Source organism: Lagopus muta, chromosome 8 (assembly GCF_023343835.1).
Source record: "Lagopus muta isolate bLagMut1 chromosome 8, bLagMut1 primary, whole genome shotgun sequence".
In the NCBI taxonomy this organism is placed as follows: domain Eukaryota; kingdom Metazoa; phylum Chordata; class Aves; order Galliformes; family Phasianidae; genus Lagopus; species Lagopus muta.
Window position 1 is genome coordinate 14,675,188 of NC_064440.1, and position 24,890 is coordinate 14,700,077.

General features: G+C 50.8%; 2 protein-coding genes across 2 annotated transcripts; one reads left to right on the top strand and one right to left on the bottom strand.

The window, feature by feature from the left end:
- Positions 1–5,030: 5,030 nt before the first annotated feature.
- Positions 5,031–10,830, bottom strand: CNPPD1 (cyclin Pas1/PHO80 domain containing 1). The gene is made up of 8 exons (XM_048952329.1): positions 10,592–10,830; positions 10,296–10,398; positions 8,438–8,519; positions 7,774–7,894; positions 7,563–7,691; positions 7,373–7,434; positions 7,041–7,158; positions 5,031–6,525 (listed from the first exon to the last, which is right to left on the bottom strand). The coding sequence occupies exons 1-8, from the start codon at positions 10,658–10,660 to the stop codon at positions 5,893–5,895; spliced, it is 1,317 nt and encodes a 438-aa protein (XP_048808286.1). The 5' UTR covers positions 10,661–10,830; the 3' UTR covers positions 5,031–5,892.
- Positions 10,831–11,009: 179 nt separating this feature from the next.
- Positions 11,010–24,253, top strand: RETREG2 (reticulophagy regulator family member 2). The gene is made up of 9 exons (XM_048952328.1): positions 11,010–11,236; positions 11,730–11,836; positions 17,275–17,305; positions 18,046–18,181; positions 19,535–19,619; positions 20,422–20,559; positions 20,920–21,014; positions 21,919–22,054; positions 23,127–24,253. The coding sequence occupies exons 1-9, from the start codon at positions 11,025–11,027 to the stop codon at positions 23,861–23,863; spliced, it is 1,677 nt and encodes a 558-aa protein (XP_048808285.1). The 5' UTR covers positions 11,010–11,024; the 3' UTR covers positions 23,864–24,253.
- Positions 24,254–24,890: the final 637 nt, after the last annotated feature.

The following is a 24,890-nucleotide window of genomic DNA, read 5'->3' on the forward strand; positions in this document are numbered from 1 at the left end:
CTATCAGATCCTATCTTTTACAAGGGTGGATAGCAATAGGACAAGGGGAAATGGTTTTAAACTAAGACAGGGGAGGTCTAGGGTTAGACATTACGAGGAAGTTTTTCACTCAGAGGGTGGTGAAGCACTGAAACAGGTTGCCCAAGGAGGCTGTGGACGCCCCATTCCTGGATGCATTCAAGGCCAGGCTGGACATGGCTCTGGGCAGCCTGGTCTGGTGGTTGGCGACCCTGCATGTAGCAGGGGGCTGGAAATGGAAACCAGATTATCTTTATGGTCCTTTTCAACCCAGGCCATTCAATGATTCCATCTGGGGGATGGGAAGATGAGGTCCCTGGTACTGGGGCTGTGCAGCCTGAGAAGGGCTTTGCCTTCTGAGTCAGCAGCTGATGACATACATGGCTGGGAACGACATGACGTGCTGGTCATATAACAGATGGTTAGTGAGCCCTGTGAAGCAGGAAGGGACTATGCCTCCCTGCCAACCACACCTGCAGAGAGCCTCTTCACTGGCAAGAGACATCACAAGTCAGATGGTTAAGAAATCAGAGCTACCTGTTCACGCAAAGATCAGTCACTTCAGTTTGAAAAATACTGCTGGGCAAGTGCTGTGGTTTAACCCGGCAGGTGGCTCAGCACCACATGGTTTCTGGCTCACTCCCTTCGCCTCCCAGGGGGTTGGGTGAGAGAATCAGGAGGAAAAAAAAAAAAGAAGTGGGACTCATGGGTTGAGATAGACCTGTTTACTTAGAGAATTGTAAAAGGATAGCAATTATGAATTCATATATACATATGAATGAATATAACAAGTGATGCACAAAGCAATTGCTCACCACCCCCTGATCTATACCCAGCCAGCCCCTCAAGCAGCAGAAGAGCCCAATGAACTCCCCACTTCAAAAGTCCTTCCACATGCCATACGATATGGAATATCCCTTCGGCCAGTTTCACTCAGCTCTCCTAACTCTATTCCCTCTCAGCTGCTTGAGCACTTGGATGAGAGTGGCCTTGGCTTCTGTACAATGCTGCTTTACAGCAACTATAAATATCGGTGTGTTATCAACGTTGCTTTTCTTCTGGAGCCAAAACATACCAATACACCAGATATTCTGATGAAAACAATTCCATCCCAGTTGAAACAAAGACAGGAAATGGGTACAGCTCTACCTTTGAGGTATCTGTGTTCTGACTCAGTGGGTCACTCTCTCCAGACCTGCAGATCTCACAACTTACATTAGCACAGTATGCATTAATACACATGGGCTCTGAACTTAAGATATTTTGCTTTCTTCCCCAGTGCAAAGTCCATCATTCTCATGATTTGAGATTTTTTTTCTCCCCAGTAAATATTTGAAGTCAGTCTCCTCTCCTTTCCTGGATCAAGTAGTATTATATCAGAATGTCAATAATTAGGTTTCCCTGATTTCTTTGTTCTTGGTGCAAGGCTGTCTTGCCTTGGACCTAAAACAGCCTCCCAGTTGTACTGTCCTCTTGCAACCTGATGGTTTTCCTTGTTTCACACGGGATGGATGCAGAGCTTTAGGCAGCAGGATAATATTCCCATTTTCAATCCAGAATACTTTAAAGACTGCCCAATTTTCTCTTCTATCACTGGACCAGATAAAAGTTCCCAATCCCAAATATTGCCACTTCACACTGTTTTATTTGATTCTTTCTGTACTCATTCTAGCCAAATCAAACGCGTATGGAACCAAATGTTTTACAGTGAGGCTTTTTTTTGTTATTTTAAGTCATACAACATCATCATTAGTATGTTAGCTAATGATCCTGATCTGATTTGTAGACACAGAATGGATACAGTAGAAAGAGGCTGCACTGAGTTCATACAGCTCAAGTAAAGGAGGCTACATTAAGGTGACAACAAACAGAAGAGGAGAATTTAACATTTACCATCTGAAACTGTAGAGTCCCAACATTCATCCATGCTTCACTATTTTATCTAGAGAGGCAGGAAGAACAGATACATAACCATTAACATTATAATTGAAGAGGGGGAAATAGTTATGCAAGATTCCACAGAAGAGAGGATTCCTAATGCAGTCCAGAAACTGTCCAAGTTCCCTTCTTTCTCTGCTAAGATCTGGGTGGTACTGATTAGCAGAAGTTCAGAAGACAAAAAAGAACTGTTGAGGTTGTGTCGTACGCAGAGAGCACCACAACCAAAAGGCAGAGCAGAGCTTTTTAGCTGTTCCACAGCTTCAGCCTCATCTAAGACTTCCACTGTTGCAGGTTCTGCCTTTGACAGCCATTTACATTCTCAAACATATCTGAAAATGTTTTAACAAGATTACCTCCAGCAAGGAACTCTCAAACACATGCAGCATCCCATTGCCAGGGGTCTACTCAGCCTTTATGATTATGTAGTGCTTGGTTTGCTTACCATTACTGAAGGGCAGCAGGTAGAACTGAGTTATTGGTGTGCACACACTCAGGTGAAACAAGCTGTCTGCTCAGGGAGAAAGTCTAGCTTGCCTCAGCTTCTACCGACAAGAGGCCCATAGGGCAGCAGGTTAAACCAAGTGGAAAAAATAAACCCAACAGTCTAACTTCTCATAGCACATATGTAGCCTCCAAACCCCATTATGATCTGTTTTCTTTAGTATGTTATGTGTCAAAAATTATCATGGTTTAGCAGGTACGGTTCCCACTTTGTGGAAACCCACCACAATTATATTTAATTGTACCATTAAGGCTTTTCTGAGTAGCTAGATGTATGCCACGTCATGGCAACAAATCTTATGTTTTCAAAGAGCAAATTTTAGTCTGCTTAGCACCTCAATTCTGTCCAAATAAGTGAGAAATTATCTCCACAGGCACTGTAAAACAATTGAACTGGAGGCTAAGATTCACACAAGTCACCTGTCAGCCCTTTCAAGCAAGACTTCTCTCTGCAGCAGGTAGCTTCACACCATCCTGACTTGAAATAGGGCTTTGATGCCTAATACAAAGAAATAAATAAGTCAGGAGGAAAAGATAAACAGCAAGAAAAGAATTCCCAGCCTAGAGATGGTTCTTACATCTTCATTTACAAAACATTACTGCCTTGGTCAACAACCCAAGCCCTTTTAATCCTCTCCATCCATGAGGAGTCCTTATCCTCTGTCTTAGAGCTAGAGCTGTGAATATAGGAAGATAAAATCTTTGTAAAGTGCTTCACCCATGTGTGACAGCTTCCCATGACTGCATTCTTCTACGGAAGCAGGATTACTTTCCCCAAGCAGCAGGCATTTGTCCTCTAGCACTCACCATTATAGACCACTTGGGGATCTCTACTTAAAAACAGATGTGAAATATTACAGTACTTGCTTTAAGGAAAAAAACAACAACAGAAAACACCTCAGCTCTCATTTCAGTGAAACTGATACATGCTTATTAATTCCCAGAATCTTCAAGGATAACTCAAAATCTCTGATTACAATGCTTTAAAACAAGTTTAAAGATCCAAAAGCATTGCAGTACAGAGCAACAGCAAGTACAGCAATGACAGCAGGGCAGCAAGGCACCAGGTACAACATGCAAGGATTTACCCAAACGTGACAACCACAGAAACAAAGAAGAGAGCCTACTCACCCTTAGAAGACCTCAGCTACACAAGGAACTCCAGAAAGAAATCCTCACCTCCACTGCCAACCCCTAAATGAGGTCTGGAAAGGGGTGGATCCTGGCTCCAGCCCTTTTGTAAGCAACTGAGCTCCTCTGGGTTGGGCAGGTGCTCAATCGCTGCTTCAAGCTGTGACTCAGCATTTCTGCTACACCCAGGAGGTAAAAACACAAGTGAAAACATCTGCCAAAGAAACCTCCTATAAAATTCCATTATAAAAATTTATTCAGGACTAGTGGGGGCCAAATGCTGTTTAGTGAGACAAACTGAACGCTCTAAATAAATGAGTTAGTCCCACAGCATCCTCTTCTCTGCAACAAGCCACCCAAAGGTTGTGCTTACAAAGATGTGTCCCTTTTAACCCGTGACATGGGTGTGCAAGCCAACATGAGAGAGTAGATGGAAGAATGCAGACAAGAGAAGAATATTTTGTGAGAACCCAGGCAAAATCCAGCTAAGATAATTAACAGTGGGAAGAGTTCCCTTAAGAAGGGCTAGTTCTCATTTCAAATTAGGACAGTAAAACTGATTTATGGTATTGTGAGGTTGAAATGCAAACTGAAAGACATGCAATGGAAACAGTCAATCCTACCTTGCTACACATGCATTACTCGAGGAAGGAAAGCAACTGAGCTCAAGTCTATGCTCTGCTGCTCACAGTGTTTGCTAGCTGGCAAATAGATATTAACTGAGTTAAATGTTTAGGGATTTGACATTTGTTGGCAGGGAGAAAGTCCATCATCCGCGTTCCTTGCAGCTGCTGATACTCAGCCAACAGACCCATACTGTGATGTCAGTGGTCAGAATGAGGGCCCCATTAACACTTGTACAGGTGCCCCCAGGTCCTGACATTCCCATCCTTAGGCAGTGTGCTCACACCATGGATGTCTCTGATGTAGGACTACCACATACCCAACGCTGGTAGGAGTCTTGGTGCTGAATCCTGCAACCTGGACAAGGATGGCAGGGATGAGAGCTGCCGCTGTGGATGAGAAGCTTCCCCAGGCACCACAGGCAGGAAATGCCCACGTTTTTTTTCACAGGGCAGTGACCACAACTGTGACTGCGCAAAACCCTTCCTGTTCAGAGCTCACTCATTAACTGAACAGCCTACAGGGAGGTCATGCATTCCCTGCATTCCCATGTATGCAGAACCTCCACTGCCCCACCTTCGCCTGGCACCAGCCCCAAGATCATTTCTGTCCCCCACCACCAGAGAGCCCGGTCTCTCTCAAGCCCTACAGGACAGGACTTAGTGCTCCTAGGCCCGTTGCTGGCACCTAGAATCTGCCTTACATCCTGAAACAGAGAGCAAGCTCTGTCTGCTATAACTACAAGCACACATCAATACAGCTGCATGTGGGTATGCTTGCTGTCAGGATGGAGTGGCTCAGCAGACAAAAGCAGGTGCACAGCAAGAACTACTTTTATTGGAAGAGAGTTGCATCTACAAAAGAGTGAAAAAACAGGTGTAAAATTCATGGTAAAAAGAAGGGGCACACTGAGCAGAGCTGGTCAGAAAGACAAGTTGTCATCTCCCCACCCCTTGGAGCAGTTAGGCACTGCTGCTCACAACTGCAGGCGGTGGCATTCAAGCTGGGGTTCAAGAATAGCCCACTTCCCAAGTGCCCAACTCAGGCAGGATAAGGAAGATAAACGCTCATCGCTTCACCTACAATCCAGTAGGGTATATCCTCTCCCTGGGGCATAGCCACATAGGGGTCCCCTCTTGGTGTGACCACAGTACTTCCTGAGAAGTGGTCTGGTATTCCACTTCCAGAAGTGGTCTGGAATAGCTGCTAAGGCCAGCCAGCTCAGGTTGCTCCCTCCCCACTTCTTCTACCTCCTCTCGCAGGCACCCCATCTCCTACAAAAGTACTCTGCACCCTCACTGCCCCAACCCCTGCAATCACTGCCCCAGCATACTACATGCCACATACCACCTCTGCCCATCATCACCAAAGGCCACTCACCTGCTGCTGGAAGTGGTACAACACTCCCCTTTAGCCTAGTATCCCAACCAAACAACATCCCACTTCTACTCTTCAGCTAGCCAAACTTGCCCTATCCTGACCCAGCAACCCCAATGCTTTAGAGCACCCAAAGTGAAGAACACCCCTGCCCTGAGTGGGTGGGGGACACAAATGCTGGTTTGGAAGTAATACAAGGTCATAAGCCCTGCGCTGCCCCAGGGATCAGAGGTCCCAGAAGTGCAAGGAAGTGAGTTGTGCCACACTAGGAGGGAAGTGGAAAGGCGCTGTCCTCTGCTCCTAGCTGGGAAAAATAAAGTTCTTGATTCTGCCAAAATCCAAGGCTGTGTGCAAAAAGCACTGCCTCAGCCCCAGGGGGTCTAGCCAGTCCTTGTGGTTGGGGGAGGCATCCCACGTGGACCTGGCAGCAGCTGAGCAGGCATGGCAGTGGAGCGTCGGAGGGGCCAGGAGCACAGAAAGTCCAAAGGGGCCAGGCTGGTTGGAGGCTGTGACAGGAGCAGTTCGGTTCGATCTCTCACAGGCAGTGGGTACTTTCCGAAGGGGAGCTTGCAGGGGGCTCTTGTGCAGGGTTACATCAGGTGCCTTTACATAGGACAGAGCTGTCATCACACTGCCCCACAGGTAGAGCGCAGTCGCCGTGACTCCCCCACGACGTGGCTCCTCAGCAGTCTCATTCTCCCCTAAGCAATGAGTGCTGCTGGGTGAGGAGACATCAGGCAGTTTAGGCTGGGGCTGCTCAGGAGCCAGGGCTGGCTGAGCACCCAGCTGGCAGCTGCTCTCCACAGGGATTAGAGCAGGATGGATGGCTGTACTGCTGGTGCTCCTCGTGCACACAGCCCGGTGCACCACAGCGATGGAAGTGAAGACAGCTGCAAAGCCGGTCAGGTACACCACACCCAGGAGGCAGGCCAGCTGCAGAGAAGCTGACAGTTAGCTCAGACCACTGGCACACTCCCTGTGGCTGACCACGTCCCACATTCTCCCCAACAAGTCAACCCAAGAGCCATGACGGCAAAGGGCTCCAGCAGCACAGAGCTGGAGGCCAAGGAGGAGCAGGCAGCCACATTCCTGACAGTAAGTAGCAAAACAGTCCATGCAAAGCAGGGACTGAACGCCCTGGCTAAACCCTAACAGTTCCTGTTTAAATGCCCACCTAGCACCCACCTCCCTCCATGCCACCAGCATGCCCTTGTACCCATCCACCTGTGGGATAGCGGTTCAACACAGTGCACAGATTAGCTCAACACTAGGCTGCAGTGTCTCAAGCAGGACAGCAGCAAATCTGCATGGTTTAGCTTCTGAGAGCTTCCCTTTTCAGCAGAGAATAAATCTAGCAGAAGTTTAGAGTGGAAAAGAAAGCCCTACTCTAAACTCATGGCCTGCTGGGCCCTATGTTCTTGCAAGCAGCTTCTCTCCCGTGCCCATACCTTCACCACTTGCTGGTAGAACTGGCCCAGTGCTTGCTGCCACATGGACTGCTCCATGAGGACACACAGATCCGTGTAGGTGAACCAGCCACGCCACATGCCCTGCTTCTCTGCCACACTGCAGGAAAAACAAGAAGGGTGGCTGTGGCATGGACCTTTCTCACTTCCACAAAAGACTCCACTCAAGACACCATGGCTGTGGAAGGGAGCTGCAGAGCCTAAGAAGGGCCCATGGGCACCCAAGCTCTTATTTCAATGCAGCAGAGATATCTCCAAGCAGTGGGAGAGACAAGGCTGCAGGAGGGATGAAAAGCCCCCCACCACACACTTACCGTCCTTCCAGCCAGCTCAGCACTTCAAACAGCTCCCGGGGGTCTGTGTAAAGACTCCAGTCCTGCAGTGACAGCAGTGACAGGTCAACACAGTCCAGACCAAACAGACCAACCAACATCTGCACACGTCCTTCTCTATTCCCTCATGGGGGTACATGAAGGAAAAAGCAGAAATCCAGGCTTCACTTACAATGGCACTCAGGAAGTTCATCTCCAGCGTGTTCATGGTCTGGACATCCACTTTCCCTGCTGCTCCCCATTCGTCATTGAATACCTCTTCCTCCTCACCCTCATCATACAGGTACTTACTTGCAACCATCTAAAAACAGCATAAAGGACAGAATTTCAGCCCTCTCCAGACATTCCTCCAACCCAGTAACCCTCTAGCGCACAATGCTCACCATGGAGATCAAGAAGAGGTCTGAAGATGAGATTTGCTGGAGGTATTCAGGGTTCCGGTGCCGGAGTCTCTCAATATAAACTAGTGCCAGCATCATGGAGCAGGGTGAGATACAGGCTTCCCTGTAGGAATGACATAGGAGCCATCCCAAAGGTTATGTGCATGCCATCATAGCACAACTTGACTGCTCTCTCCCCTTGTAGTTAAGTGCTGGGGGCTCAGCAAACAGTTAAGCACTTGGCTGCAACATAACCCAGTCTTACCTGCTCTGTGCCACTGTGCTGAGCTGCAGCACGAGAAAGCACAGGAGATACATGGTGGAGAGCAGAAAGCCCTAGCTCCTATTTCTGGGCACAGCCAGTTCTCCAAAGAACACCTCTGCCTGTAGTAAGACATGCTACAAAGGCTTCAGCCAAGGTTCAGACCCGGCTGCACAATGAGCATCACTCAGCTGCTGATCCAAGCCGGTAGAGTCCCATTAACAAGAGTATCTCTGCATCCCACAGTGCGGGACCAACCTGACACCATGCCTGCTTGGCGTTGCCACTTGCCCCCAGTTCCTTTTTGACTAATCAGTGCCAGCCCGGGTGACAGAACAGAGTCACAGGTGAGACCAGAGCTCACAGTTTTGACGTGGGACGTGAAGGACAGGTTTCGTTTCTTACCGAGACACATGAGACACATACTTCTTCTGCAGTCTGCGGATAGGGCTGGGAGCCACTTTCTGCAGCAGCTCCACAGCAATATCTAGGACAGAAAAATAACAAAAAGGATGAGTCCTATGTGGCACAGTCCATCCCCAGCTTTTCACCTACAAGATCACTGAGTCTCAGTGTTTGCTCACAGCCCCTCATTTCACTCAAACTAAGTCAGACTTTTCAGACATCACAGAATGGCCAGGGTTGGAAGGGACCTCAAGGGACCATGAATCTCCAACCCCCCCTGTCACAGGCAGGGCCACCAACCTCCCATTTAATACTAGACCATGCTGCCCAGCGCCCCATCCAGCCTCTAGGGACGGGGCATCCACAACCTCTCTGGGCAAGCTGTTCCAGCACCTCACCACTCTCTCTGTAAAGAACTTCCCCCTGACATCCAACCTAAATCTTCCCTTTCTCCTTGTCCTGCTGTTATCTGTCCTTTCAAAGAGTTTTAATGTGTTACGTTAACCTATGCTACATTTTGTTCTTCTCAAAATATACCACACGTATTCTTATAAAATGACTCAAGATTTGACTGATCACAGCAAGCACTCAGCAACCTATCCAACAAGCTGATAGGAGGCATGCAAACGAGCACGCAGAAGAGCACCAGACCAAAGCAGGAAGAGCACACGTGTAACCAATGCACAGCAGCAGTGCCAGATCCAGATTAGTACATCTGCATCACGGGGAGTTACCTGCAGCCAGCTGCACAGAGAGGCTAACACCCAGCCTCACCCACAGGACCCCAGACAGCCCCTTCTGATTGTGCTTTATAAGGTTTTGGGGGCCTGATGTTGACACCAGGCATACCCTGTTCTGTGCTCCCTTCCAAACAATGCCCTACTCCTCGAGAGCAGACGAGTGCCAACCCAGCTTCCTCCACACGTCAGCTCCAGTGCACGCAGGATGAAAATGGACAGTGTGTTCATTTCAGTGTACAAGGATGTGCACAGCATGGAAGTAGCACTATGGTGTAACCACAGACACAACCAGTTGCCTCTGGTCAACTGTGTCAGAGCTCACTCCGGTCAGGAGAGCATAGTTTAGGTACATCTCATTTTCCTGGCTTCATAGATACCAATTATCAAAACTGAAGCCCACAACAGCCAACATGCTCCAACGGGAGCTCGCTGCAAGCTCCCCATGAGCAGCTAGGACAGAAAGCTTCCAACAAAAATCACAGAAAGTAGGTGAGCAGCTATGAATTTCACACAGCCTCTGTGGGACTTCAGACTGCTCCCCTCAAAACCATCACAAAAGCATAGAACACGGGCACACCTCCCCACCCGCTCCATGCCTCCTGCAAACTACGTGACCATATAGCTAATAGAGACAACAACACAGCTCTGCTATGAAGGCACACTAACTAACCACTATTAGCCCTTGCCAGCTCCTCTTCTTGTGCCTCAACCCTTTTGCTCCCCCAAGCACTGCTGAACTTATAGGAAAAAAACCCCACATATACAGAAAGCACTTATCCCCTTGGTGTTCACAACTAAGTTAAGTGAGCATGAGAACTTGTCCAAGACACCTCCTGTAAGGGGAAAGGATACAGCTGTCACTGCAATTTACAAATGACCCAAAGGACTCCGTACAGCAGCAAGGTGCCAAAAACACAACAGCAGGCCAGAGAGAGCAATAAAACGCAGAGCAGAGATGCGAGGCCATGGCAGCCTGCCCGCAGCACAGCACTCACACAGAAGGCCACGCAGGGAGGGATTTGGCGCTGGGGGAAGCAGCCGCCGTGCTGCTACCGGCCCTTGGGTCGCTTCCAAGCGCCCTGACTCAGCAGTCCCGGCTGGGCATGCCGGTCACTCACCTGCCACGGGGCTGGAGAGGTTATCCAGAGTGCATTCCTTGTCCCAGCCATAGTAGAGCCGCTTCCGCACCCGCTCGCTCAGCTGCTGGTGCCGGGGTAGGAACTGCGAGCAGAGAGGAAGGAGTTCAGAAAAGCCCTGACAGTGGCAATGCCGGGCCCGCAGGCGGTGGGGCGCGTCCCGGCCAGCTTACGGGCGCCAGGAGGGCAGTCGAGGGAGCACCCGAGGGCCGGGAGGGAACGGGAAACGCCCCGGGAGAGGAGGGGATCGGAGCCGGGGCGCCCCGGCAGGGCCTCACCGTGAACTCCTGGAAGCCGCCGAGAGAGAAGGCGCCCTCCTCATCCAGCAGGAACCCGTTCAGGTCCATGCCGAGCGGCCGCCCCAGAAGCGGAGACGAGGGGCCGGCGAAGCGACTGGCCGAGTGGCCTCGGAGCACCGCGAGGCCGAGGCTCGGCGGGGGCCGCGAAAGGAAGAGCCGCGCCCCGCTCCGCCCGCCGCCTTCTTCCGCTTCCGGCACAGCGGCCGCGCGTGCGCGCGGTGGGTCACCGCCTCCGAGCTCACCGCGCACGCGCGGCCGCCCCATCGCCGCCGAGGGGCGGGCCGCGCACGCGCACGGCGCCAGCGGCCGCCGGTCCCCGTCAGGCGGTGCCGCCCGGCCCGGTCCGCTGCAGCGCTGCTAACGCTACCGGCGGCGGCGACGGCGCCCCCTCCCGCCCCGCCCGCGCGCAGCCATGGCCGCGACCGCCCGCGCCGAGGAGGCGGCGGCGGCGGCCGAAGAGGAGGAGGAGGAAGCGGCGGCCGCGGCGGCGGAGCGGTTGGCGTTGGCGCTGCGGCAGCGGCTGCGGGGCTGGGAGGCGGCGCTGGCGGCGGCGCAGCGGCTGCTGGTGTGGGAGAGGCCGCTGCACAGCCTGGTGACCGCCGCCGCGCTCGGCGGGGCGCTCTGGTGAGCGAGGGGGCGTCGGCGGGGGGAGGGCGGGGAGCGACGCGCGGAGCTGCCGTCCCGTGACGGGGGATGAAGGCCATGAGATGTGGTGCGGTCGGCGCGCGGCGCGGCGGAGAGCGGCTCTCCGTAGCGGAGACGGAGCGGGGAGCGCGTTTTCCCGACGCCGTTTTACGGTGCGATCCTTCCGAGCCGCGGGGAAGCGCGGCTGGTATTTCAGTTCTCCACCTGAGGGATGTCGGGGATTCGCGCTGGCGCACGGAGCGCCGGCCCGGTTTTACAACCGGAGGAGGAGCTCAGGCGGTGGCAGGCGGCTGTCCGCCCGCGGGTGCCGGCGCCATTTGACAGCGTGCCCGGGGCGGGCGCCCGCAGCGCGCCGCGTTCTCCTGTAGCGGTCGGATGTGTCTGCGCTGCCCTGGGCTGAGCCGCCTCTGCTCACCGGGGCGGTAGCTCAGCGCCTCGGCCCCCGGCTAACGATTTCTCGTTTGATTTCTAGGTTGTTTTCCTCCACTTCCCTGAGACCCCTCTTTCTCCTCAGCATGTCTCTCCTTGGCATCCTCTTGCTGGAGAGATGGAAGCCCAGGTTCCTGTTTGACTTTCCAGGTACGTGATTGGGTGGTGCTGGAGCTAGTGGCACAGTTCCAGTGGCCACAGCTCTGGCTTTGCCAGAGGTTGTGTCAGCCCTGTTCCAACTGTAACTGCAGGCTTTGGCACTGCTGCCTCCTGCCTGCTTGTGTCCAGGTACCAGGAGGTACCCTGAGCAAGCCTTTGCAGCAAGCAGCATCCTTGAGGACTGACACAGTTGCTCCCAGCGCTGAGGGATGCTGTGAGGAGTTCACAGGGAGAGTGACTAAGGGTATCCAAGCCAGGTCAGCAGGGAAGCTGGGGAGAGAGATGATGCTGTGTTTGTGCTGCATCATTTCTTTCCTTCGGGTCTTACTGAGAAGAATCATTTCAGATCTGAAAGAAATGGAAGTTTGAATTGAATTGGTTTCAGTTAAACATAGCATAGGCTTACACTCTAGAAGAGGCAGAGCAGACAAAAGCCACCTCTCTGTGCAGCAGGTAGAGGGTGGGAAGCTGTGGCTTCCCTGTGCCTGACAGTTCACGTATTGTGTTCAGAGCAGCAGCTGGGCTGCAGCTAATCAGCAAGCCCCATCACTTGGCTGAGCTATCCCATTTATTGAAGGGTCTTTGCCAACATCAGACAGAAAAGCAACAAGGAGAACAATCTCATAACCATGACAGGATGGAAGGCTGCTGTCTGCTTTGAGTGGCTCCTTCACCAAAATTTATTTTTAGATGACTGCACCCAGACCTGTCTTCTACGTTCACTGCTACTGTTCAAAGGCATCTTGGGGCCCTCCTGCTCTAAGGAAGGTTTCTGAATGAAAGCCGCTCTATATATGTGTTTGTAAGGTGCCCTTTATTTGACCTGTAAGGGTGCTGACTTAAAGGGTGCTTTTACAGAAGTCCTGATAAGATTAGATGTTTCAGCTGTAGTCTCAAAACTGTTTGCTTTGTGTGGTTCAGGTAGCTAGGCAGCCAAACTGAACTGGCCAATTTAATTTCCTGCTTATTTGCATTGGTTTTTTTAGGGAATAGTTTAAAACCAACCCAAAACATCTCACTTGAAACATGTCCAGAAGCACCAAGGCTTGGTGTCCAATGCAGAATGGTGTTATTGAGGCAGGTGAGGGGGGCAGGGAAGATGAAATCTCTTCAGAAAGTACAGGCTTGTAAAAGTTGTGCTGTTGCAGAGGAAGTGGGAAATCCATACTGAAATCAATTTGAGTGATACAGAGCAGCAAGGCATGGGAAAGAAAAACCACTCACAGCCTAGGAGTTTAGCTAATCCTCTGTCACCCATTCTGTATAAAGTCAGCTCTTGTCCCACTGAGCTCCTCCTCAGTGCTGTTCCTCCTTGCATTCCACCCCCCTCTGGCTCTCCAATGCTTCTCAGCTGCTGAAAACCAGGAACAGTGCCACCTTTCTGGTATTCCTGGTTAGGTCACAGCTCTGATTTTGACATAGTCCACTGGACCACATTTCCTTAGCCTCTACAAGGAAGAAGTTCCTTAGGGGCCTCCTGTTGACTTCACACTGCTGAATACTTATGGATTCTTGTGTGGCTCTCACTTGCTGCTGGAGCAGAGCTATAGCTTTGTGGCTTTCCTCCTCAGTGCTGTAAGCCTTTCTAGGAGCTTTTGGAAGTAGGTCAGTACCACCCCTTTACGAATCAGCAAGTATATACACGAACCTGAGCTTGTGGCAGTTCTCCCTGTCTGAGGTGACTGCTTATAGCGTCATTTCTGAAGGAATGCTTAAAGCCTCAGCATGTATTTTGCAGTTACTCACACACTGTGATCAGGGACACACTAATAGCGCAGAGATGCACAACCTTTGTAGGTCCTGTAGTGCTGTAACGTGATGAAATGAACAGCAATAATAGCAGAGTAACACAATCCTAGGCTGCAGTGAATGAGAACAAGCCCCAGTGCAGCAGCCATGAACGCAGAAACAGGAAGAAAAACTGCTTACCTCTAGAAGTCCTCCAGTAGGCAGGGATCTCCAATAAGATCCCCTCACCTCCCTCCTGCCAACCACAGAGTTGTAGGTGTTGGAAGGGACCTCTAGAGATCATCGAGTCCAGCCCCCCTGCCAAAGCAGGTTCCCTACAGCAGGTCGCACAGGTAGGCATCCAGGCAGGTCTTGAACATCTCCAGAGGAGTCTCCACCACCTCCCTGGGCAGCCTGTTCCAGTGCTCCGTCACCTCACTGTAAAGAAGTTCTTGCGCACATTTGTGCGGAACTTCCTATGCTGCAGTTTCCAGCTGTTTCCCCTTGTCCTGCCTCCACACACTGCTGAAAAGTCCGGCCTCGCCATTCTGCCCCCCACAGTTTAGATACTTATAGACCTGGATCAGGTCCCCTCTCAGTCTCCTTTTCTCAAGGCTGAACAGACCCAGTTCACTCAGCCTTTCTTCATAGGGGAGATGCTCCAGGCCCTTCATCATCTTCGTGGCCCTCTGCTGGACTCTTTCCAAGAGATCCCTGTCTTTTTTGTACTGGGGAGCCCAGAACTGGATGCAGTACTGCAGATGAGGTCTTACCAGGGCAGAGTAGAGGGGGAGGATCACTTCTCTCGACCTGCTGGCCACGCTCTTTTTAATGCGCCCCAGAATGCCATTGGCCTTTTTGGCCACAAGGGCACACTGCTGGCTCATAGCCAACTTGTCCTCCATCAGGACCCCCAGATCTTTCTCCACAGAGCTCCTCTCCAGCAGCTCATCCCCAGCCTTAAATTCTCTTTAAATGAGGTCTGGGAAGGGGTGGATCCTGGCTGCACCCATTCTGGTCCCTCAGTGCATTGCATGCACCTGGCTCCCTTGATTGGCCCTGCCTTCCCACCAGGTGCTCAATCGCTGGTTCAGGCCCTGTCAGATGGGACAACGTATTTTTATCATGAGTGCAGGGATTTTCTTCATATGTAACTGCCACTGTATGGATTCCATTTAAATGTTGTGTATGGACTTGGGAAGCACCTCAAGTACCTGCTTTGGCAGGGGGGTTGGTCTCAATCTCTAGAGGTCCCTTCCAACCCCTACAATTCTGTGATTCTGTGATTCAATTTTCTCCTGAAATAGCTGTTGAGTAGCAATGTGTTTTAGTGGCATTGTTGTTTAGCAGTGTGTTTTGGTCACAGTTTAGTGTAGAATTCCTCTAGCAATAGCTGTATTAGAGTCATAGAATTACAGAATTGCTCAGGTTGGAAAAGACCTTCAAGATCATCAAGTCCAACCACAGCCTAACCATACTACCTTAACTCTAACAACCCACTGCAACATCATGTCCCTGAGCATCACATCCAAATGGATTTTAAATACATTCTGGGATGGTTGCAATTGAATGCTGGTATTCCTTAAAAAGGGCCCATGCTTTCCAGCTGAAGTTTATACACAGATGAAGAATGCCTCTTGGGGAAGTGTTGAAAACCTGTAAGAGCCAAGGAATCCATCAGCGATAATTTGTCAGTACCAGCATGTAACCTAAACTCTTGCGTGGCTGCCTGCTCTGTCAGAAGAGTCTGCTGTATGTCAAGCAGTTTGCATTAATCCACCGTCGGGTGCGTAATGCTGGCAGCAAGATTATTGATGATGTGAGGCCAGCTGGGTGTTCTTGCTGGCTTAATTGTACTGGGGCTAGGCAGTATTGCAGCACAGGTTAGAGTTAAGCCTCACCTAAGCCAGCATGTGCTGTCAGTAATGCTCTCTGGATTTAGTGCGGTTGCAGTGTTCCTGCAGCTGGTGTAAGGCTCTGGTGCATTGGGATGGACAGCTGGCAGACTGCACTACCATAGGAAGCAAGCTACTGTTGACAGCCCTTGTTTTGCCAGAGAGCTTAAGTCACGTGGACACACTGCAGCCTGCTGAAGTGTTCTGCAGCTCCCAAAAGTCTCTGAAGCCTTCAGAAGCAGCTGAGGAGAACTGTTTCACTCCCTCTGCTGGCGTGTTCTTGATGGCTCGGACATGGACAGCCGATCTGCGAGGACAGGAACTCCCGTGCCACCCCGCTCACTGTGTCGCTGGTGCATCTGTCCAATGGAGTGTGGCAGTTGTCCCAGCGCCTCGTTTGGTAGCTGGCACAGCCAGCAATCACAGAGGGGCTGATGCCAAATACATTTTTTTTGGTGCTTCATTGCAGATAAAAGATGATGCTTTGAGAGACAGCCGGATTTCCGCAAGCTGTGGTTAAGCAGCTTTAGATGTCTGCACACAATAACAAAATACAACAGCAGCAGTTGTGAAAGAGAAGCAGCTGCTGCCCAGGGGTACAACTGCGTCCATAACACTCCTTTCTCACGTTGAGGTGGTCAGCCTGAGTTCCTGCTGCCCCAGCAGCCACACCAATCGGGTGTGGGCAGCCCAGGCCGAGAGCAGTTGACTCCTCTCGTCAGGCCCTATTACTGGAAATCTGGGTCACGCTCTCAAAGAACTGCCTCCTCCCCTCTGCGGATGGCCTCCCGCTCCACTGCACTGCTGTGGTGCCTGCGGTGGTAGGAGGAGTCTGACATACTTGGCCCAGCGTTCCCTGCCTTGGGAGAACGGTGACGAGGCTGCTTTCCATGGGGAAGTCACTGCCACTCTTGGGCCTTGCATCTGGCTGATGACTCCGGGGAGGCTTCAAAACCCTTTTTGTTCATTTAGGCGCATTTCTAGCAAGTGGCTTGAGCTCTGAACATAAACTGTTATTTTAGTCCTGCTTTTGGGGTGACATGTGGTGTGCGAGACAGCGTCTCACCAATCTTCAGAACCTTTTGGACAGCCTGAACAAAGTTTGTTGTTGGCTGGAGCATTGACCTATGTGACCTCTGCCACTGAAGCACAGCTCCTGCCTTCAGCACTGTGTGGAGTCCCTGTTTGATTGTCACTGGGTTGGGTGCAGAGTGGAATGGCAGAAGCTTTGCCTTGTTTCTATCCAGGCTTAGCAGTAGTTATATATGTGCCTTGCTGGCACAAATGGCTGTCAGGAGGCATGAAAGAGCCCTAAAATTAGATAATTATGCATGAGACTGCTATTTATTACTTAATTCCATGGGAAAGGGCAGAGACAGCAGTAAGATCTCTGGCATTTGTACACAGCATCCTGCCAGGAGCTGCGGTCTGGTCTCAGGGAGACGCAGCTCAGACCTGCTAGTGCTGTGCTGAGTTCCAAGAAAGCAGCTGAAGCTTTGCCTAGCTCAGGGACTGTGCTGGCAGTCCTGGGTGAGTGACAAGGGCCGGGCAGCTGTGATTGTCTTTGGGCTGCTTCCACGACCCGTGGGGATGGTGCTGTCCAGGCACATGGGACTTCAGCCTTCACTGGAGCTTGCACAATACAAACTCCAAGCCAGTGATTCCTGCTTGCTTGAGAGCACAGATAAGTCCCCAGGGTGCATCCCTAGCTGAAGATGATATGTTTCCAGCTGTGCTCTATTTCAGTGGCAAAAATGTCAAGTTTCATTTTTCACTTGGCTGATTGTTCTGTTCTCTATTCTACAGCTCAGCCATCAGAGGAGCCAGGAGGGGACAGGTAAGCTCAGTAACATGCTCCTTGGTGCAAGAGGAGAGTGGGGATGCCTTCATTTAATGTGCTGATTTTACCTCCCATCTTTGTTGTTGTCAGTAGACTGCATGGTTCCTGCTGTGAAACCTCAGTAGCAGTTTCTCGTGCACTGACAGCTGTTTATCAGCTTGGGAGCCACAGTTTGAGACTGGGGAAAGTTAATGTTCTTGGAGCAGCAATAGCGCTCGGGTGCTTCTGATGTGAGGAACTTTCAGGTTTCTTCCCTGGACACGTCCTGGACTACTTTAAGAATAAGAGAGCAACAAATCCCTGAGACTGACTTTTGCAGGCCATACGTGCTGCCTGTGGCAGCGTGGCTGGCATTCCATGCTCCGCTGTGGTTACAGGTCTGAGCACTGCGCTCTGCTGACCTGGGACTTGTTGCCAGAGAGGGCCACCTAACTGGTTCCACCTCCAGCACTTCTGTCTGCGTGGCTTTGGGCAAACTGCTTTGCATCTCGGGCCTGTGGCATGGGAATGCTGTGACATGTGTTTGCTGCTGCTCTGCTTGGCTCAGCTGTCTCTTGGCTCTCTTCCTGCTTAAAAGAAAAAAATGTCTACAAATCAAGTGTCTTCCGGAGTTCAGTTGCAGATGCAGTCAGAATTGTCAAGCCTTTGGTAGGGACCTACATGTTCCCGTGCAGCTGTACCCCAAAACCAAGCAGATCGTGTTCAAAGGTTGTCTTCTCACTCTTGTCTGTCTCTAGTGAGGGGGTGACTTCAGGGGCACAGCCTCACCTGCTCAGTGTCCCTGAGCTGTGCCACTGTCTGGCAGAGAGCTGGGTCACCTTCAGGCTGTACCTGCAGGAACTGCTACAGTACAAGAGGCAAAATCCTGCCAAGGTAAGCTGGAGATACCTACTCTTCCCTGCAGGGGCTTTTCTTTCCATTGCTAATGGCCTTAGGAGATGGAGGAATGTCAAATCAATGTTTTTACAATTGCTGTTCCTGCTTAATGCTTGCTGTTTCTTCCTTTCAGACTCTGCCCCAGGAAGCTTAATTCATTAGTGATTGGCTTCTAGAGTTTGTAAACAGGTCCTGAACTTACTGTCCTCTGTGAATAGCTAGCTGTACTTAGTTTTATTGCTTGTTGTGCAAAGGAAGCTCTTAGATTGGTAATGGGAGTGAAAAAGGGAGCCTACGGGCTCTGCCCCGTTCATAGGCTCTGTTCAGCCCTTCAGGGTGATTCTATCTATCTTGCAGTTTGTAGCTAGCGAAGTCTAAATGCAGCAGTGTTCCTGAGTGTATGTCAAAAGCCATGTTCTGATGGCTATGACATTGTTTAGGAAAGGTTTGTAGGCAGGAGTTACCTCAGCACGACAAAGATAGGACAGACTGGCTGCTAAGTTCACATCAGGCTTGCTGGGTCCAGCATGCCAAAAGGAGTGGGTTTTTGTCACTGCTGATTACTCTTCTGTTAAAACACTGTCCCAGCAGTGGGCTGTAGGGACTAGAACCACTGGAAACAAAACCCTTAGAGGACTCTAGCTTTTGTAGAACCCCTATGTTACAAACAAAGCTCTTCATTGCTGGATGTAGTCAGTTTCTTAACCCACCCCCTGGTTTACAGGGTGCTTGTTCTCACCTTTCCTCATCCCCAGGAGAATTCAGGACAAACCATCAGGGCTACACCATTGTCCTTTCACTTTCTCCAGAGGAGGAATCACCTGGCCTAGTGGGAGCATGGGTTCTACTGCTGTTGCCAGTTGGCTTATTGCAGAGCATTGGCACATCATCTAGTGACTCAAACAGCTTTCAGCCTCTGACAGGACAGTACGAGGTTTTCTTAAAATGCTGAACTTTTCAGAGAAGATGTACTCTAAAATGGCAGTGTGCAGTATCCCATCCTTAAGGAGCATCATTTTGTTCCAAAAAAAAAAACATCCACTGAAGTTGTGATTCATTTTTGTGAATGGGGTCTTCAGTTACCTTGGTCTTCCTGTGCTTGAACCTCTAATGCTTTACAGCTTAACCCAACCAACCTGTCTGAGTTGTGACCGTCAGCATCTCAACGTCCTCAGTGCAAAGTTGAGCAAGAAAATAAACACACTGCTTTCGGAGAGGGCAGGAGGGGAGGGCTTGTGTACTGAACTTTGTAGGAATATCCCTCTCTTTGTTCTAACTGGGTTGCCTGCACTGGTTGCATAAATATATCTCTGCCTCTTGTCACTTCTGTTTGTTCCTCTCTTCCTTCAGTTCTGCATGAGTGTCTGTTCAGGCTGCCTGATTCTGGCTGTAGTTGGACACTATGTTCCAGGCATAATGATCTCCTACATCATTTGTGAGTATAAGCAGCTCTCGTGACGTACACTGAAGCACAGCCTAGCTGTGCTGTTGATAGACTGGTAGAAGCATGTGTGGTTTTGGTGATTTGTTGTTGTTTGTTTTTGTGGTTTTGTGTGTTTGTTTTTGTTTTTTTTTTTTTGCAGGGTTATCTGCTAGGTAATCAATCAATACAAGCAGTGCACTCTGGGAATTCTTGCTTTAAGTGCGTGTATGCAGTGCAACTGCAGAGTCAGGAGAGGGAGCCATCACTAAAACATTGCTTTCCTCTTTTATCCTTGCAGCTCTGCTGGTGAGGTCTCTGAGAAGTAGAGAGCTGCAGTTTCTCAGTTCCTACAATCTATTTGGGAGAGTTATTAAAGAAAGCACATGTTTAGCAAATAAGGCTTTCTAACTGCATCTTGAGTCCCTGCTGGTTCCAGAGGTAGTTCAGGTGCTTTGCTGCTGGCATGTCTCTGTGCTGCTATCTTTCTAAAAGTTTCAGTTATTTTTGGTTTATGTTGTTATTTGAATGCCCCATTTTAGGGCCTTTGTTGCATGCTGAGGCTGGGACACAGTAGCTGAAACGGGGAGCTTCTGTTTCATTTTAACATAAACCTGTATTGAAACATGAACATGGACAGACATTGGTTAGGAAAACCTGACTAATTTAGCAGCTTTGGAACGAGTAAGAATAACCAAGGGTTACGACTTTAAGCTGTCAAATGGAAAGCACATTCAGTTCAGCTGCACTTCCCTTAACACAGAGTGATGGTGCCTGTTCTTCCTCTTACACTCCTTTCACCCTGTGTTCATTGCAGTGCTCAGCATTCTTCTCTGGCCTCTGGTGGTCTACCATGAGCTGATCCAGAGGATGTACACACGATTGGAGCCTGTTCTGATGAAACTGGACTACAGTATGAAGGCAGAGACATTGCACCACAAGCACGAGAAGAAGAGTAAGCACTCACCTTCTTCCTGACTCCAGGGTGAAGCACAAGGGAAGAGTATGTGAAAACAGTATGCTGCTGTGATGGAGCAGGGAGAAAGACTGAAACTTGAGGGTTTGGGAGAGAAAAACTGGGCTTGTCCTCAATATAGCAAACAAAAGCAACAGGTTGCAGTTGTCTCTGGAAACTCATCCATTCTGGTAAACCTATGTGGTTTTACAGGGTAGAAGGGTTGTATGAGTGATGCATAAAAGAGAAGTTCATTCAGTCTCAAGTAGACATGGATGGATTGGATGATCTTTTAGGTCTTTTCCAACCTTGGTGATTCTATGATTCTGTGATTCTAAACCCATCTTTTTTCACTCATAGAGCGACAAGTGAAGAGTGAGCCTGCAGCAGGTGATGAGCCAACAGCAGAGACGGAGAGTGAGAGTGAGGCAGAACTGTCAGGCTTCTCCCCAGTGGTAAGAGCACAGCAAACCTATACAGGAGCCAGTCCTTCCTTTCAGTGGCATCTTGAGAACCACAGGTGGTATGAGTACAGCCACACTGTAAACAGTACACCAGCAAGTCACCACAGAATCCCAGGGAGGAAGTGTACCTGTTTGATGAATATCTGTTTGAAGACTGCTTAATAACCAGTCTGGTTATTAAGAATTCAGAGTTGGTGAGGCAGAATGGGAGGTGGCCCCAGCCACCAGCTGACCTGCAGAATTGCTTTGATGCTTGTGCTGTGTGCTCAGAGGACACAAAAGTGTCCTTAGCTTTGCTGGTACAACGTGCAGGAGGCTCCCATTCTGCTCACAGCTGGGAAAGGCAGATGAGTAGTACTAGTTCCCTTACCTTGACCTCCTGCCCTCAGACAGGGTGAGACTTCTGTGCATGCACCACAGAGATGGTGCAGGTGTTTACCTTTAAAGGAGCCCTGAGCATGGAGCTAGGCTCATGGGGTGAAGTAGGAAGCTTTAACTTCCAAAGCAATGCAGATGCTTGAGCTACTGTTACATGTAGAAGGCTTCTTTGTACCTAGTGCGAAAGCAAGAGGGAAGGGGTGTTTTGTTCCTTGGTGTTCCCAAAAGAAGGATTGAAATCTTGTGAGACTCCTGCAGGCTGATCTCACCTTGTACTGGCTCTTTCAGGTCCTTCACTGAGAGCAGGCAAAGTTCCAGCAGTCAGGAAAGCCAGTGAGTTGTGACTGTCCTTCACTGGCAGTGCAGTAAGCACTTGGTCACATCCCTTCTGCTTCATAATGTCTCTGCACACTCTCTCCAGAGAAGGACTTCTGCCTGGACACTCTGGCTTGTGTGGAGATGCTTCACTGGTAGTCAGACATACAGGAACTTGTTGCTCTGCTTTCATCCTGTGCAGGTGGATGTGAAGAAAACTGCCCTGGCACTGTCAATCACAGATTCTGAGCTCTCTGATGAAGAGGCTTCCATCCTGGAGAGCGGGGGCTTTTCTGTCTCAAGGGCTACCACCCCACAGCTGACAGATGTTTCTGAAGGTACATAATGCAACATTTTGCTACCTCCCTTACCTGGGGTGTTTTGACCCAGAGTAACTGCTCTTCTAAGTGGGACGACACAGAGAGAACTCAACTATTTGCAGGGGGAAGAACATTAAAAGAGGGAAGCAGTAGTGGCCACACAGTATGCCCTGGCTTTATGGGTGGTACAGAGTTGGTCAGGGCTGGAGATAGGCTTCTGATATAACTGTCCTATAAGCCAGTGCTTCCTCATCACTCCAGAAAGGAAGGAAGGCCATCCACAAAATCCCTGCAAAATGACAGAGGATACAGAGTAGAGAAGACCCACAAAAATAACAGCATAGTATGGTCATACACCACTGCATGATGCTGGTTTGAACCGGTCAGACAGCTCACCCTGCCAGACTCATGTAATGCGATGGAAAGTACAGCAATAACACTGTGGTGGCACAATCCTAGGCTATAACAAATGAGAACAAGCCCCAGCGCAGCAGCCATGGGCACAGAAATAAAGTCTACTTACCTTTCAAAGGCCTCAGGCAGACAGAGACCTCCAGCAAGAGATGCCCTCACCTCCACTGCCCACCCTTAAATGAGGTCTGGGAAGAGGTGGATCCTGGCTCCACCCCTTCCAGTCACTCAATGCATTGCATGCACCTGAGCAGCCCTGGGTTGGTCCTGCCTTCCCACCAGGGGAATCACTGTTCCAAGCCGTGACTTAGCATTTCCACTTCAACTGACAAGCTCAGTCAGTTGTGTGGAGTGTAAAGATAATTGCTCCGATGTGGTCGCTTGAGTATTTGGGGAGGAACAGGCAGAGAGGGAGAGCTGTGAGCAGTGAGAACAAAGGAGGGTTGGTTTTCTCAGAGCACAGAGTGTATAAGGCAGAATAGGAAAGAGAATACTAGGTGAGTAGTGCCACTGGGAGAAGGGAATAACTACAAATGCCTGTGCTCCCAAAACTGGGAGAAGACCTAGCAGAGAGCAATGGTGTGTCAGCTGGGAGAAACTGGATGGGAGATGTCAGCACTCTGGGCCGAGGCGAGGTAACTCGTGCCTTAATGTTGATGTTAATGCTGGTGCCTTCCAGACCTGGATCAGCAGAGCCTGCACAGTGAGCCGGAGGAGTCATTTTCCAAAGACCTGGCAGAGTTTCCCTCCGTGGAAGAATATCATTCCAGAGATCTGGGACCACAGAGTGATGAAGATGCATTTGGTGTGCCTCTGGGTCCTGAGCTAGCCCATGCTGCCCGTGAGCTGGACTCAGCAGAGAAGGAGGCTGCGGACTCTGACCTCTCCATCCTTCGCTTAGCGTCTCCTCTCCATTTTGTAAATACGCACTTCAACGGGAGTGGGCAGGTGGCAGGAGGCAGCATGGAGCCAGAGGCTGTCCCTGCACCGGGCATGGGCATCTGCATCGACACGCTGAGCGAAGAGATCGTCACCACTGCCATTACCACAGCGGTGCAGAACACCCTCTCCGCCCTTCTGCGGTCCTCAGAGGCCAGCGAGGGACCCTCCCTCTCTGAGTTCCTCCCCACCGAGCCCGAAGAGAAACTGAGCTTCCAAGCACAGCTGTCAGGGAGCGAAGTGGTGGAGGCAGAGGCAGCAGCTTCACCAGAGGACGAGGAGGAAGCCGATGACTTTGAGCTACTGGATCAGAGGGAGCTGGAGCAAATGGATGTAGAGCTGGGCCTTGGGGAGGAGCAGGAAGGGCAAGAGTCTCCTGCCACTCCGGCTCCGCCCTCCCCCTCTCCCGCACTTGCTGAGCTGCCAAAGCAAGGAGATGAGGAGGAGGCAGCGATGACAGCAGCATCTATGTCTTAGGTCTTCTTCGTGCACCCCTTCGATCTCCGTCGTCACTGGAAAGAAGGAAGAACTCACGTGGCGAACGCGCAGCGGGTTTTAGATGTCTGTTGACTGGGATGGAAACGCGTCAGTGTTAATGTGCTGTGTTTGGAATAACAAATCCTTTCCATCCTTCTAGAGCCCGGCCTCTGCTGGCTGAGCGGGGGACGGCCCTGCCCCGCCGCTGGGGAGGAGCCGGCTCCTGGAAGCCTTACGCCACAATGGAGCACCAACCCCTGCAAACGCTTCCTAGTAATGGTGCGGTATTTTGGTCTGTCTTCTGTTTGTCTTTCGTTTTGCACGCCGAGTACCGAGCTAGCTGTAGCTGCTGCTAATACCCAAATCCCCAGTAGGACATATGCAATCTTATTTTATTGGGTTTTTAAATGGCTAAAAGTGTAAATAATTTTAACTTTCATCGGTCTCGTTTGGGGGCGGGGTGGGGAGGGGAGCGCAGTCAGACACAGCTCTGGGGGCAGGGGGTAGGCTGGGGGTCTTGAGGGGGAGGGAGGGAGTGAGGGGACACGAGCAGATGGGTCCTGAGCAACAAAGAGCCCCTTTCTGCAATCCGTCGGCATCTTTCACGTGGCTGCTGGAACACGGTATTGGGCGATACCCGTTTTTCCCTGTCTGGTTGGAGTTGTGCTACTGAGTGGCTGTGGAGTTTTTGCAATCAATGAATTTCACTCCTGGCCCTGTTCTGCGTGTGTTCCTGCCGGGGCCGTGCCGCACGTCCCTTGAATTGCAGGCTGCCAGGGGGCCGAACAGCCCTCGGGCTCTGCCCCTATTGGGAATGGCGGCGGGGCACCGGAAGACTTCGAAGCACCTCGAATAGAGCTGGGAGCTCTGTTACACAGCGGCGGGTCAGCGCTTCGTATGCGCTCAACGGCTGGGGAGGGAGGCAGGAGTCCGTCCCTCACTGCTGGGACAGGGGAAGGTGACGGATGTGGGGGGGACACGTCACTTAGCACGAGAAGATCCGAGATCAGCACGCAGCACGGCCGGG

Bases quoted from the DNA above. Each gene is read 5' to 3' on its own strand.
- CNPPD1 (XM_048952329.1), bottom strand. From the start codon at position 10,660: ATGGACCTGAACGGGTTCCTGCTGGATGAGGAGGGCGCCTTCTCTCTC. The intron at 7,159-7,372 runs GTAAGTGTGTGG...TTTTTCCTGCAG, and splicing joins CTGAGCTGGCTGGAAGGACG to TGTGGCAGAGAAGCAGGGCA. The intron at 6,526-7,040 runs GTATGGGCACGG...GCTTCTCTGCAG, and splicing joins TCTACCAGCAAGTGGTGAAG to CTGGCCTGCCTCCTGGGTGT.
- RETREG2 (XM_048952328.1), top strand. From the start codon at position 11,025: ATGGCCGCGACCGCCCGCGCCGAGGAGGCGGCGGCGGCGGCCGAAGAG. The intron at 11,237-11,729 runs GTGAGCGAGGGG...TTTGATTTCTAG, and splicing joins GCGCTCGGCGGGGCGCTCTG to GTTGTTTTCCTCCACTTCCC. The intron at 19,620-20,421 runs GTGAGTATAAGC...TGTTCATTGCAG, and splicing joins AATGATCTCCTACATCATTT to TGCTCAGCATTCTTCTCTGG.